The sequence below is a fragment of the Eulemur rufifrons genome, chromosome 6, assembly GCF_041146395.1.
Source record: "Eulemur rufifrons isolate Redbay chromosome 6, OSU_ERuf_1, whole genome shotgun sequence".
Lineage (NCBI taxonomy): Eukaryota > Metazoa > Chordata > Mammalia > Primates > Lemuridae > Eulemur > Eulemur rufifrons.
Genome location: NC_090988.1, coordinates 55211059 through 55226205, shown reverse-complemented (window position 1 = coordinate 55226205; position 15147 = coordinate 55211059). Strand labels below are relative to the sequence as shown.

Genomic DNA, 15147 nt, shown 5'->3' with positions numbered 1-15147 from the left:
GAGACGTGTGAGTTATATATGCTTCACAAGGCCCCGGGCTTAAAACTAGCATGAGTTAAATACAGTTCACATGGCCGTTAATGTGTTAAACATGGAATACTTCAAAGCTCAGGAGTCGTGTCCAGTGTATCTCTTTGTCCTCAGGGCCCAACAGAGAGCATAGCACATGGTAGGTACTTGGTGAAGTTTTGTGAAATAGAACTAAACTGAATATTGCAAGGAAGCCTATCTTCAACCACATGTCATAAGACAAAGATGCAGTGAAAAAAGCAGGGCACTTAGAACAAGGCAGACCAAGGTTCAAATCCCAGCTCTGCCACTTACCAGTTTGGATAAATTATAACATAGTTGAGAGTCAGTTTGCTCACCCAAAAGTTGGGATACAAATTCCTTCCTCCCAGAATTGTGAGAACCAACTGAAATAATAGGTACAGAAACACTCTATAAAGGGAGGTACAAACATTATTACTGTCTCCAGAGTAGGGAGAAGCTGTGAAGAAGAGGCTGCAGGCAACAGAGGAGGGAACAGCCAGCTCAGCTAGGCCTGGACAGCAGTGCCTGGTAGCTCTGTGGCTGGAGACTGCAATGTGTGGGCATTCCAACAGCTTCACCTTCCCCTTTCCCCTTTGCTGAGGCTCATAACCAGATGCACCTACATAATAAGATGACAGATTATACATAATCAGCACTTACCAGACAGTAAGCCCTTTGAGGGAAAGGGCAGGTTGTTGTCATCTTTATCCCCAGCACCCAGCACAAGTGCTTGGCACAGAGCAGGTACCCAGTAAATATTTGTTGAATGAATAAGTAAATGGTTTAATGACTGAATGACATATGGCACTAGTCTGACATAACAAGAAGTCCAAGCAGTACTCCATTCCCTCCCCACCCCCAGCCCAAGCCCTAGCATATGGTGCCTGTAAAGGAGGCAAAGAGTTATGATACCACAGCTGGTGGAGTCAACCCAGAGACAAGGCTGGCCCATTGGCAGTCAGCAGCCCTCTGTACCGTTTTCATTAGAGATAAACTGTATATGGATAACGCAGGGGGCGCTAAAAGAACTCTGAGGCTCCTGAGTGATAGGAGAGGCAAATGCTAGGAGACAACAAAAGAAAGGAGAAACACCACAGGCTTTGAAGTCTACCATGTCTAGATTCAAATCACACTTTTGCCTCTAAATAACCATGTTTGTGACCTTGGAAAAGTTACTTAACCAGTTTCATCATCTATATACAATAATACCCATCTTATAGGACTGATGTAAGAATTAAATGAGATACTGTAGCTAGTGTTGAGTAGAGTGCCTGACATGTACTAAGCACTCAATAAATGGCAGCCATTAGTGCTATTCCCAGGATTGACAGGCCTATAACAGAACGGATGCAAAGTGCCCATCATGCTTTATAGCAAGCGTACAATAGATGTGAGAAGAGGAGAGATCTATAGACTCCGCCCTGAAAAGGGTGGAACCTACTTAACTGGCCAAAGCAACCTGAAGGCAGGCCCACCCCAGCCCATTCCCTACACCCCCAAGTGAGAAAAACCCAGTCCCCTCCTGACCTTGGCATGGCATGGCCACTGAGCTGCAGCTTCCGGAAGGTCTCCTCATACTGAGGCAGCTCCACATATGTGATCAGCCACTGCACCACCTCATCCACGGTCCAGTTGTATACTGCGGAAAGACACAAGCAAAGCCATGACTCCAGAATGTCAAGCACTGCTTGCATTTATCGTCATGGTCATACTGACCTTAACATTCACCACATTTGTGTGTTAAACATCTCGCTCTCCCATAGAATCCTAAGTATGAAAGGAATACACACTGTATGAGTCTATTTATATGAAACTCTAGAAAAGACAAATCAATAGTGACAGAAAGCAGATGAATGGTTGGCTGAAGCCAAGAGAGGGGCTGGGGACTGACTGGAAAGGAGCACAAAGCAATGTTTTAAGATGATGGAAATATTCTATATCTTGAATGTGGTGGTCATTACACAAGGGATAACATCTGTCAAAATTCATCAAACTGCGTACTTAAAATAGGTGTATCTTCCTGTATATAAATTATACATCAATAAAGTTGATTTTAGAATATTTTTAAACTATAAATGTGACCAGGGTTGAAAATCAACCATCTATCCATCTATCCATCCAACTATCTAATTAAGCATCCATAAGGGGCCCACTTAGTACCATACTTGCAGAAACTCAGTCCCAATCCAGTGAAAGAGATCAAAAAATAAAATAACATCAGTGAAGCATGGACTCTGATAAAGAAATATACATAGAGCACAGACAAGAGAGGGAATAGCTGCCTAGGGGCTCAGGAATAACCTCAGAGAAGAAGATAAACTGCAACATGAAGGATTGGTAGAAGCTCATCTGAAATATTTCATGGGTGTGAGTGAGGAAGGCACTTGATACAGAATGAAGGAAGGTGCAAAGAAAAGATGTGAAATTTGATGTGTCTAGAATATGGAATTCTTGGAAGGTAGTTGCAAAAGAAAGTTGAAGCCGTGTCACGAAGGGTCTTGACTGCCCCGCTAAGACTGTTACTAGTACTGTCCTGGGATAAGCCTGCCTCAGGTTGTTCTGGTCAGCTGGTGAGACCCAGCCCTTTTCAGGGCAGAATCGATAAACCTCTCCTCTTCTCACATCTACTGTGTGCTTGGTATAGAGCACATTGGGCACTCTGCATCCATTCTCTTATTTAATGTTGCTACTCAGAGCTGCACTGTCCAAGCAGTAGTAGCCAGTAGCCTCAAGTGGCTATTTATATTTATATGTATTAAAATTAAATTAAATATTCAGTTCTTCAATGGCACTAGCCACACTTTAAGTGTCCAACCGCTAGATGTGGCTAGTGGCTACCATGTTGGGCAACACAAATTATAGAACATTTCCATCACTGTACGAAGATCTATTGGACAGCACTGGTCAAGATACCTTATTATAAAAATGTTGATCTTACATTTATATTTTGAAGATAACCTAATAGTAAAAAACAAAAGTACATTCTGAGGCCGGGCGCAGTGGCTCACACCTGTAATCCTAGCACTCTGGGAGGCCGAGGAGGGTGGATCGCTCGAGGTCAGGAGTTCGAGACCAGCCTGAACAAGAGTGAGACCCCGTCTCTACTAAAAATAGAAAGAAATTATCTGGCCAACTAAAATATATATATACAAAAAATTAGCCGGGCATGGTGGTGTATGCCTGTAGTCCCAGCTACTCGGGAGGCTGAGGCAGTAGGATCGCTTAAGCCCGGGAGTTTGAGGTTGCTATGAGCTAGGCTGACGCCCATGGGACTCACTGTAGCCTGGGCAACAAAGTGAGACTCTGTCTCAAAAAAAAAAAAAAAGTACATTCTGGATCATCTTGACATGTAAGAGTATAGTTTCTCAACTTCAGTGGTCATGTAGCATTTGTGTTTATAACTGTGTTAATGTAAAATAGTTACAATAGAAGATATAGACTCTTAGTTATAACAGAAGAAGTTGACTCTTGAACAACAGGGTTTGAACTGTGCAGGTCCACTGACACCTGGATTTTTTGCAACAAAAGTTACACTGAGTGTGCCAACCTCTTCTGCCTCCCCTTCCACCTCCTCTACCCCTCCCACCTCTGTCAACCCTGAGACAGCAAGACCAACTCCTTCTCTTCCTCCTCCTCCTCGGCCTATTCAATGTGAAGATGATGAGGATGAAGAATTTTATCATGATCCACTTCCTCTTAATGAACAGCAAAATATATTTTCTCTTCCTTATGATCTTCTTAATAACATTTTCTTTTCTCTAGCTTATTTTATTTCAAGAATACAATATACAATGCATATAACATACAAAATATATATTAATCAACTTATTGGTAATACTTCTGGTCAATAATAGGCTATTAGCAGTTAAGTTTTGGGGGAATCGAGTTATACGTAGATTTTCGACTGTATGGAGGGTGAGCATCCCTAACCTCCGTGTTGCTCAAGGGTCAACTATACTTGTTTGGAATTTTAGGACATAATGTGCTTCATAACAATAATATGTCTTGAATTTAGATATTTTAATTCAAAAGAACCCAGAGATCAAAACTGCTATTTTTACACAAAGCATGTAAATTCATAATATATCTCAAATTTAGATATTTTAATCCAAAGGAACCCAGAGATCAAAACTGCTATTTTTACACAAAATATATAAAGACATAATATATCTCAAATTTAGATACTTTAAAAGAACCCAGAGATCAAAACAGCTATTTTTATATAAAATATACAATATTTTTTTGAAATATATAATTTCATACTTGCAATTCAAATTTTCAAGACAAATACTACCCACTAAAAACTGTAAACCACTGAAATATTACCCACTAAAAGATATAAACCAATTGGTGCATCCCCAGAGAATCTAACATAATATCGCATGATCACCTATTATGATCTACCTGATAGCACTATAATAGACATGGGTCATTTTTGCCACCAAGCATCCACTTCCCCTTTTGATAACAATACTCAGAATTTGTATTCGTGGAACTACCGCTCCCTTGTTTTCAGCTAATATGCTTCAGGTAAAGTTAAATCAACCTCTAGAAGTAAAGAGCTAAGTCAATCAGTATATTCCATCCTCCTCCCCATAGTGCTTAGTTCAGGGATGAGCACATAACTCAAGATGAGGCTGAAGAAACTGAATTTTTGTTTGACCCCCTAAGAGATATGCTTGCTCTTCTACTACACTGGTGTCTGGGATAAAATGACCCTGAACTATAATAGTAATACTACTGATACTAATAACAGAAGCCATTACTTACATAGCACTTACTATATGACAGTACTGTTCCAAACACTTCATATGTATTAACTCACTAATCTTCACCACCACAATGTGAAGATATATCCCATTTTACCCCCATTTTAAAGATGAAGAAACTAAGACCCAGAAAGATTATATAACTTTTCCAAAGTTACCCAGCTAGGAATTGATAAAGCCAAGATTTGGTCTCAGGCAGTCTGGCTCCATAGCCCCTGTACTAAGCACATATATGTATCTCCTCCCTGATGCTGGAAGCCTCTCATGTAGAGGCAAAGATGAGTTAAGATCCAAATGACATCATTTAAGCCCTGAGTAAGATCATGCCTGTACACAGCCCTATTCATATATAGTTCAGTTTTATGCAACAAGTAAATTTTCCCTTATTGCTTATATCAGATTGAGAGGATTTTCTGTCATAACGGGAACCAGCTCTAACTGAAACAATTACTGAGTGATCATTCGCAACACGGCAAATCCTATGATCACCATAGGATAGGATATAGCTACTCATTCCTCAATATTATAATGTTGTGATTTTTTAAAAGAATCATCATAAAAATTAGCCTTTTAAAATAATTTTGATATTTATATGGTATTTAAACACACAGAAAGCAAGTTTATCTCTATAATTTTTTAAAAGTCAATTATAAAGTAATAGAAACAGACTTAATATACAAGGAAGATGTTCAAGCCAAGTGAAGGTCAAATGAGATCATGATGTATTATACAAATCAAAGTTTCATAGTAGCTTAAATAGAGAAAAATGGTGGGAGGAATGAGTCATCAGATGGCACTCAGTAATACAGACATGCTGAACTTAAACGAGCCACGGAGCAACTAAATGTTGGCAAAAAAGTATCATTTTATTAGATCTGAAGTTTATTTTTACATAAAGTATAAATATGTTTTTTGTTTTTATTTGTATGCAAATTTTATACAGAGACCCAAACCTCATTTTATGTTTGTACCTATTTAAATAACATTATAATAAAAATAATTTAAGTCATCACCGCTTGTCCAAGATAAATTATTTCCCTTAAAAGGAATTTGTACATTCCTCAAGTTTGAAAACCACTGCTTTGAGAAGCAAAAAGCCAAAAAAGTTTTGAAGCAAAATGATATTAATATGATGAGGTTCATCACCCTCCTCTCTTAAGATCCACATCTTTACCAAAAATTGACTTTCATCAGAATGCTATCTAATTTCCCTTTAAAAGTCAGGAAACATTGAAGGCATGGAACAGCTCCTGTTCCTTTTTGATCATCCACTGTTTCTAAAATAAAAGCTTCGTATATAGTGGCATCATTAAGAATTACTACCCTCAATGAGGAATTCCAGAAATGTTCTGATTGTGGGCTTTCAAACAACAACATCAAACTTCCTTAAAAAAATATACATACAGTTCATGTGGATGGGCAATTTCTGAAATGCTTGTCAAAAAAACAGGCATTGCTCTGGTAGGCACAACTCACATCTCGGGTTGTTTCTATCACTCTCATATAAGCTAGAGGAATTGAAAAATTGGGACCTGTCTCTTCATTCCCCTACTTCCCCCACAGTGGAGCCCAGCATACGATGCAAAGCAGACAATCAGGAATGAAACAAAGTTAAAGGCAAAAATGCTTCAATCTCTTGATGTCCTCAACAAGATGTTCAAGCTTAGGAGGAAAGCTCTGAAGCTGAGTGGCTTTGGAGGTAAGTTAGGCTGTTTGCAGATGCACCAGAAGTAAGAAGGGGAAGGTGGCAGGCAGAAGAAATCAGGCAGGTATGGTATGCTCAGAGACTGCATCCTAAAAGACAAGATACCAGAGGCTTAGGTGAAGGGCGCTTAGTCACTGCTTGATGAAATTTCTATAGTAATTCCCAGACTAGAATATGTTGGATGGAAAAGAGAAATTAATTTCCAAGAGATACCTTTGGGAAAAGAAAGATGACAGAGCTGGGGTTAAAGAAGTGTTGAGGAAAGCAGAACGCACTAGCTATTATTCTTGAAAATGAATATATATTCTCACACATTACAGAAGTGATAATTTACTATGGTCTGGAGTGTGCAGGTAATGAAGGCATGGGAGAGTGACACACAGATATGAGGCAGACAGACAAGTGCTAGCCTGTAAAGTACAGAAAACAACACACTCCTGCCACTGCTGCCAAGGGAGCTTAGCCTCATCCAGCACAAAGGGGCCTTTCTGCTTGGCATGTAGAATGGAAAAAAGGTCACTTTTTTATTGCTAGAAGGGCCTGAGGCCAATAGTGCTTCAAGGGCCTTTTGTCTACTGGGAGGATGCCTTGATACAAGCCTGGGCAACGACTCTTGGCAGGCAGAATCTCGTCTCTCAGTACCCTGTACCACAGTGGAGACAGGCAGGAGTCACTCTAGACCAGGGTTTCTCAGCCTCTGCACCAATGACATTGTAGATGAGATAATTCTTTTTCGTAGGCTGTCCCATGCATCATAAGATGTTTAACAACATCTGTAATATCTGCCAGTCATGACAATCAAAAATGTCTCCAGATACTGCTGAATGTCCCATGGGAGGCAAAACTGCACCAGCTGAGAACCTTTGGTCTAATCACTACATTAAGTGAGGCAGAGGGTCTCTATGGGGGCCAATGCACTCCAGTGAGGATGGACTCTGGACTAATCAGCCCCTATACAGCTAAGCTGTAAAGGAAAAGGATAAAGGCTTGGGCATTTCAGACCAAAACTCAAGACAGTTTTTATTTATTTGTATCCCTATATATCATTCCATTACCTAAATAGATGCTCTATCTAGGTAGGTCTTGGCAGTATGGTGTCCACCCAGAGTTGCTGTAGTCTGGACAAAATAAGCCAGGATGAGCTGTATCCTGTATAACATCTGTATCTCATATAGCAACCCTGGGTTCCAACATGAATATCTCACTCAACAGTCCAGTTGAGATATCAGGGTCCCTTGTCCCTAAGGTTTAAGTACCTAAAAGTTAAAAAGTCTTATTCTGCTTTCTCATTCCAAAAGAGAAAATGGAGCCAGGCATAGTGTCTGTAGTCCCAGTTACTCGGGAGGGTGAGGCAGGAGGATCACTTGAGCCCAGGAGTTTGAGGTTGCTGTGAGCTAGGCTGACGTCACTGCACTCTAGCCTGGGCAAAAGAGTGAGAGTCTGTCTCAAAAAAACAAAAAAAACAAAAAAAAGAGAGAGAGATGCATAGGTGACTAACAGTGTAGTCTCCAATCTAGTTAGTGATATAATCTATCTGTAAAAAAGCTTTGAGTACACACTGCCAATATATGTATATCTGTTTATAAATTAGACCCATGTACTAATATCAGGTATATTGTACACATACATAAAAATCAAAGAATGTGACAAAATAAGTATAATATAAATAAAATCTCTAGTAGCTTCTTAACATGAATAAATGATAGCAATCACCTGTTATACATTCCATCAATATTTACATCATGTTTTCTCACTAACAGTATCACTCATCTTCACAGACTTCTTATAGAGGTAAAAGAGGAAGGTATAAAAAAATTAAAAAGCACTTATGAATATCAGCAGAGAATCCCAGAAATTGATGTTGAATTAGCTTCTCAGGAAGTTAGGATATATCCTGGCCACTACACTATGCTTCATAGATAGGAAGGGGCCTTTTCCATTTGAGAAAGATTTTTATGTAAAATGAATAATACCTCCTCGTTTTATTCTGAGGTAACCACAAAAAATAAAGTTATTAAAGATTGCCAAATCCCTGATATTTTAGAACACTAGATTTTTATCATAGAATGTATTAGAAAAAGCACTGCATTTGAAGCTGAAAGACTTTCATTTCTATCCTATCTGCCATGGACCAGTTTGGGTAAATCACTTAACCATTAAGAATCTCAATTTCCGCTTCTGTAAAATATTAATTCTGCCATTCGACAAGCACTCATTTTGTACTATTCCATGCTAGGCATGGGAACAGAGCAGTGATCAAGAAAAAGATCCCTACTTTCATGTAGCTTACAATCTAGCAATATCTCCTAGAGTTGTTGAATTAAATGAGTTCCTGTTTTTGAAAATGCCTAAAATTTAATACAAACTCAGTAGTAATTGTTTCTTCATACATTCATTCAAAAAGGGGTAGATGTTAAAGACTGGTCAGAATCTAGGCAGACAGAGATGCAGGGACACCAGAGGAAAGGAACATGAGCAAAGACACAGAACTATAAAGTGTGGAGCATACTCAGAAAACACTGACTCTAGTTTGTATGGTGTCCAAGGGTTACGTACAGGGACAAGAAGAATGAGGTATTGCTGAGGCCAGATGATAAAGATCCTAAAAGCAGGTGTTCTCAAAGTCCAAAATCATTTATTCATTAGGGGGGAAAAACATATATTGAGCACCTACTATTTGCCAGGCACCATTCTAGGAGCTATAGGTACAACAGTACACAAAATAGTCACAGATCCATGGTGCTTATATTCTGGTGAAAAGAGACAAAGTAAAACATTATAAATAAATAATTATATGTCAGATGGTGATAAGTACAATGAGGAAAAATTAAGCAATAAGAGGGTAAGAGAATTAAAAAAAAATAGTGCTATACTCTATTAGATCAGATCAGGGAAGCCGCTCCTCTATGATGAGGTGATATTTGAGCAAAAAATGAAATCAAATGAAGGTGTAAGCCATGTGGATATTTAGGGGAAGGGCATAACAGGCAGAAGGAACAATAAGTATCCCTAGCACTTGAGCTATAGTGATACCTCCAAGGATGTGCCAGGGAAGATACTGCGCCTTGGCCGATCCTTTCTCTTGCCAGGGAAAGAAATAAGCAACAGGAAATGGACTCCTTGAATCAGTATCTCTTTCCCATAATGGACCTGTGGTGCCTTCAGATGAAGCCCTCATCTACTTTTGTGGTTTCAAACACACATCCCAAGAGAGCTATGTCTGGCAGGAGTTGCCAGTACCTTCTTTGCCCCTCCACACAGCTGTTAGGCAGTTAGTTGGTCCCTTGGTCAGCCTTCAGTCAGCTATTTGGTCAGCTAGTCAGATATAGCACAATGGTTAAGAATGTGGGCTTCAGAACCAGGAGCCTTGGTTTGAATTTGGGATCTGCCATTTACTAGGTGTAGGACCATGGGCAAGTTACTTAACCTTTCTGTGCCTCATTTATGTCACCTATAAAATGGTCAAAATTGGAGTTCTCACATCATAAAAGTGCAGTAAAGCTATGGGAAGACTCTAGCATACAATAAGTGCTAAAAAATATTACCTATTATTACTACCATTCATCTATTCATTCATTCATTAAGTTTTATTGGCTTCTACTCTAGCAGGTACAGGGTGAGCTACCAGCAAAGATGAATATATACGATCTCTATCCTTAAGGGCTCTCTTCCAGAGAGGGAGATATATGAGGAAGTAAATGAGTATAATCCCGAGTGATAAGTACTAGGTCAGAGGGATATATATATAAAGTGATGTGGGAACACAGAGAAAGGAGTGACTGACTGACAGAGTGAGTCAGAAAAGGCATCACAAAGCCTAGCTTCTTATTTAGCTACTCTGGATAAGAGCGCTCCAAGGAAGCTATAACACCCTCTAAAAGTGGCCCTTACTAAAGATAGTGTGTGGCCTGCAACCATGGTCTATACCTGAGCAGTTTTCTTCCGGATCCCACTAGCAGCTTCTCATCTGGGCCTAGAATAAGGCAGAAGTCCTAGTTTTCTAATATGATGGCAATATCAAGCCCTGAACCATCACTGCAAAAATAATTTGGCCTAACCAGATCTCCCAGGGCCCAACAGGACATGCTACTAAAAGATCATCTATCAAGCAACTATAAGACCAGCCAAGAACCAGGTTAGAAAAAGAATGGCAGCATGGCTGCAGAGTAGTATGAGAGCCTAGGAGCTTTGAAATGTTGAGTGGGCCATAGGCATGGTGGCTCACGCTTGTAATCCTAACACTCTGGGAGGCCAAGGTGTGAGGATAGCTTGAGCTCAGGAGTTTAAGACCAGCCTGAGCAAGAACGAGACCCCTTCTCTACTAAAAAAAAAAAAAAAAAAAAAATTGAAAAAATTAGCTGGGCGTGGGGGTGCACACCTGTAATTCCAGCTACTCAGGAGGCTGAGGCAAAAGGATTGCCTTGAGCCCAGAAGTTTGAGGTTGCAGTAAGCTATGATGTTGCCACTGCACTCCACTTAAGGCGACAGAGTTAGACTCTGTCACAAAAAAAAAATAATGTTGAGTGGGCCAAACAACTTGTATAAGATCACACATGGTACAGCCAAAGACAAACTTTTGTCTCCTGCATCCCCACTCTGGGATAGGCCCTGTGCTAAGTGTTAGGAATGATATAAAATGCTATCCTCAAGCAGTCTGATAGGAAAACAGGCAAGGGAATAGATCATTGCAATTAGTGTGCTAAGTGCTATGATGAGATAAGCATAAGAGGCTGTGGGAATGTGGAAGAAGACACCTAATTTAGCCTGTGGTTTTCAGGGAAGAATTAAAGAAGGGGATACTTAAATTCAGTCTTAATTGTGCAGTAGGATTTAAACAGATCAACAAAGGAGGAAGGACAGACAGAGGAAACAGCATATATGAAAGCATCAAGGAATGGAAAAGAATAACATATCCTAGGAACTGCTGATACATCAGTGCATTTACAGAAATGTGGTGAGGAATGGTAGAAAACAAGAAAATAAGTAGATCAGAGAAATAAACACGGGCCTGGTATGCTAAACTCATCTAGCACAATACCTGGTATATAGAAGGTACTCAGTAAATTTTTTTTTTAACACAAGAATGTTTACATAAATTGTAGGAGAAAAACCGTACCCTTTGGAGTCAATACTACAGAAGTGGATAAGTAATGACAGAGAACTACAGTATTAAAATATAAATAAACTTTCAGGATATAAAAAAATCATCAGATTTTGATTTCTATTAATATATACATAGTGATCTTTTTTCCTAAGTAAGGTAATTCATTTTCAGATTATAGGGACACTTGATTTCAATGCATCTGACAAACACCTCATAGATAAACACAATCACTGACATTTTCTATAATAATTTCTTTCATTAACAACTACTAAGCTTTCAGTACCAAATTTTGTTGAGTCTCAAATGAGACAGCAGTTGTGATCTAAGTTTATCCCTATTTCTACACAAACTCTAGTATTACCTGACTAATAGGAAAGCTAATATTTATTCTTTCAAAATAACAGATTATTACTATATATAATTATATGGGAATTTATTTTATTTTATCTTATTTTTTTATAGAGACAGAGTCTTACTGTCACCTAGGCTGGAAGGCAGTGGCAATCATAGCTCACTACAGCCTTGAACTTCTGGACTCAAGCAATCCTCCCTCCTCAGCCTCCTGAGTAGCTGAGACTACAGGTATGTGCCACACACCCAGCTAATTTTTTGCATTTTTTTAGAGATCAGATCTCACTATGTTGCCCAGGCTGGTCTCCAACTCCTGGCCTCCAACGATCCTCCCACCTTGGTCTCCCAAGTTGCTGAGATTACAGGCATGAGCCACCACACCACCTATAGGAATTTATTTATAACCGTTTTAGGAGTATATTTATTTCTCCAGGTTCCATTTAAGAATATTTCTTCAACCCAGAAATTTGGTGTCAAAGCATGTTTGTTTCATATATCAAAAAAAAAAAAAAAAAAACATGGAAAAACACTGAAAAATATAAGGAGAGAACTGGTTAGACCTGGAACAACTGAAAGACAGACTGCAGTAGAGCTAGGCTAGGCCAAGAAGTCCATTATGAATCACAATAGTCCAAGCAAAAGATGATTAAGCTGACACTTTTGCTTCAGGCCAAGATGAAGTACCAAAGATGGAATTTATCTTTGCTCCTGAAATAAACACACCCCTCCCAAAAAAATATAACATACATGAAACAATGGTTTTTAGGACATCAGCCTACAAAGAACAGTGATCCTTGAGATGAGAACAAATGAGGCAAGTCATACAATTGCCCCAACTTGTGGCCTTCAGGGAATTTCCAGGCCATGGTGTGGAAACTAAGGTTGAGAGAGGGAAATGGAAATACATTATTGTAAGGTTCTTATATGTGACAAGGTATGGTACCTCTTGAAAGTAGACTGTGATAAGTTAAAGATGCATATTTTATCTCCTAAAGCAACCATTAACAAAACAAAGTTATAGCTAATAAGCCAACAAAGAAGATAATATTAAATCATAAAAAATAGTCAATCAAAAAAAAGATGGAAAAATGGAACAAAGAACAGTTGGGACAAACAGAAAACAAACAGCAAGATAATGGACTCAAACCTAATCATACTAATAATCCCATTAAATGTAAATAGTCTAATCAATGCAATTAACAGAGATTGTCAGATTGCAAAAAAAATAAGACCCAACTATATGCTGCCTATAAAAAATTCATTTTAAATACAAAAATACAAATAGATTAAAAGTAAAGAGATGGAAAAAGATATACCAAACTAACAATAGTCAAAAGAAAGCTATATTTTTATCAAAGTAGATTTCAGAGCAAAGAATATTACCAAGAATAAAGAAAGTCATTTAATAATGATGAAAAGATCAGTTAATCAAGAATATATAATAATCCTAAATCTTTACACATCTAATAACAGAGCTTCAAAATATATGAAGCAAAAACTGCAAGGAGAAATGAGCAAATACACAGCTATAGTTGGAAGCGTAAATAATCCTCTCTAATAATTGATGGAACAAGGAGGTAGAAAGATCAACAAAGATATAGTAGACTTGAACTCCATCAACCAACATGACCTGATTGACTTTTTTTGAGACAGAGTCTCACTCTGTTGACCTAGGTAGAGTGCAGTGGTGTCATCATAGCTCACTGCAACCTCCAACTCCTGGGCCCAGTCAATTTTCCTGCCTCAGCCTCCCAAGCAGCCGGGACTACAGGCCCACACCACAATGCCTGGCTAAGTTTCGTATTTTTAGTAGAGACAGGGTCTCACTCTTGCTCAGTCTGGTCTCAAACTCCTGAGCTCAAGCAATCTTCCTGCCTCGGCCTTCCAGACTGTTAGGACTACAGGCGTGAGCCACCACACCCGGGGGGTGAGGGCAGTCTTATTGGGGACTCCGCCCCCAACTTGTAAAGTCTGCACTAACTCTGGGTACTGAGTGACAGACTTACATGACATTCTTTCACTTACTCTCTCTCTTTGCTTCATTTTCCTCATCTGTAAATGGAGATAACGAGGGTCTCTATACTTCGTAAGGTTTTAGTGAGAAATAAATGAGTTAATATATGTAAAGCTCTTAAAACAGTGCTTAGCACATATTAAACACTATATGTTTTGTTTTGTTTTGTTTTCTTTTTAGCTAGCTTACTCTATAGATAAACACTATATAAACGTTAGTGAAAGTAGTTTTTGAGTTGTTGTTGATGCTGTTTTTATTACTAAAGTCCAGAGCTGGCTAATATAGAGATTAGAAGTCTTTCCTATAAGATCTAAACAACACAGAGAAAACACTGGCTCCCCACATGAGTCAGAAAATGTTAACAACACTAATCACACAGATGATACTGACATTAGCCAGCTAATGTTCTGAATACAAATGACCACTGCTAGTATCTACATCATCTAGCTAAACTCAGACTAGCCAGTATGAGCTAGTGCCAGAATAGTACATGCTTCTTGTAGCTCTGGAAATCATCACTCCGGGAGATTACGGGCCTTTCTCTGAAAAATGAAGCAAAATACTGGGAGGGAATAGGATTCCTTAAATCTGTCAGACCACCAGGTATTCAAATCCTAAAATGGTCATATATGTATCATCTATCGTATCTTAGCCGTGAACTGCATCACTGTGCACTGAAATGTTTTTCTTTGCTAATGGATAATGGGGACTCCTTCTCCTCCTCAAAAAAAAAAAAAAAAAACCCTCACTCCATTGTCTTCCATTTTCCTGTAATTTAGAATACACTGGAAGTATTCCAAATAGTTGCTGAAACCAGAAATAAAGTTCTTACCAGAAAGTTGCCTGGTGCTGTTTTCTAGCATTATGATTTAGTCCCTCTGTTTCTGTCCTCTCACTTTCCCATCCCAGATACCTCTATGTGAGCTTTCAAAAAAGGCCAGAATGCTCTCCCTGCCATCTTTCATTCTAAGGTCCTACTTTTAAAACCTACTCTTAAAAACCAGGCATCTTGCCCTCATGCTATTAGAGAAAAAGAAGAAAACCAAAACTAAATGGTACTAATGAAAGATTTTTCCTGGCAGTGCTGGTATAATTCCAAAGTTCATGTTACTGTTTGATCTTCATCAGTAGACAGTCCAATTTGCTCAGGAGTTAGTAAAGCCCCTAGAAG

The 15147-nt window shown here is 38.9% G+C and overlaps 1 protein-coding gene across 9 annotated transcripts in view; it reads right to left on the bottom strand.

Moving 5' to 3' along the window:
* STIM1 (stromal interaction molecule 1) overlaps window positions 1-15147 on the bottom strand; it is a 174735-nt gene that overhangs the window by 37218 nt on the left and 122370 nt on the right. For 7 of the 9 annotated variants that reach the window (XM_069471093.1, XM_069471099.1, XM_069471095.1 and 4 more), the window contains one exon: window positions 1561-1672. The exons of the other annotated variants lie outside the window; for them this stretch is intronic. In XM_069471093.1, coding sequence (XP_069327194.1) covers window positions 1561-1672 — 112 coding nt within the window. The remainder of the gene's footprint in view (window positions 1-1560; window positions 1673-15147) is intronic. 9 annotated transcript variants of the gene reach the window in all.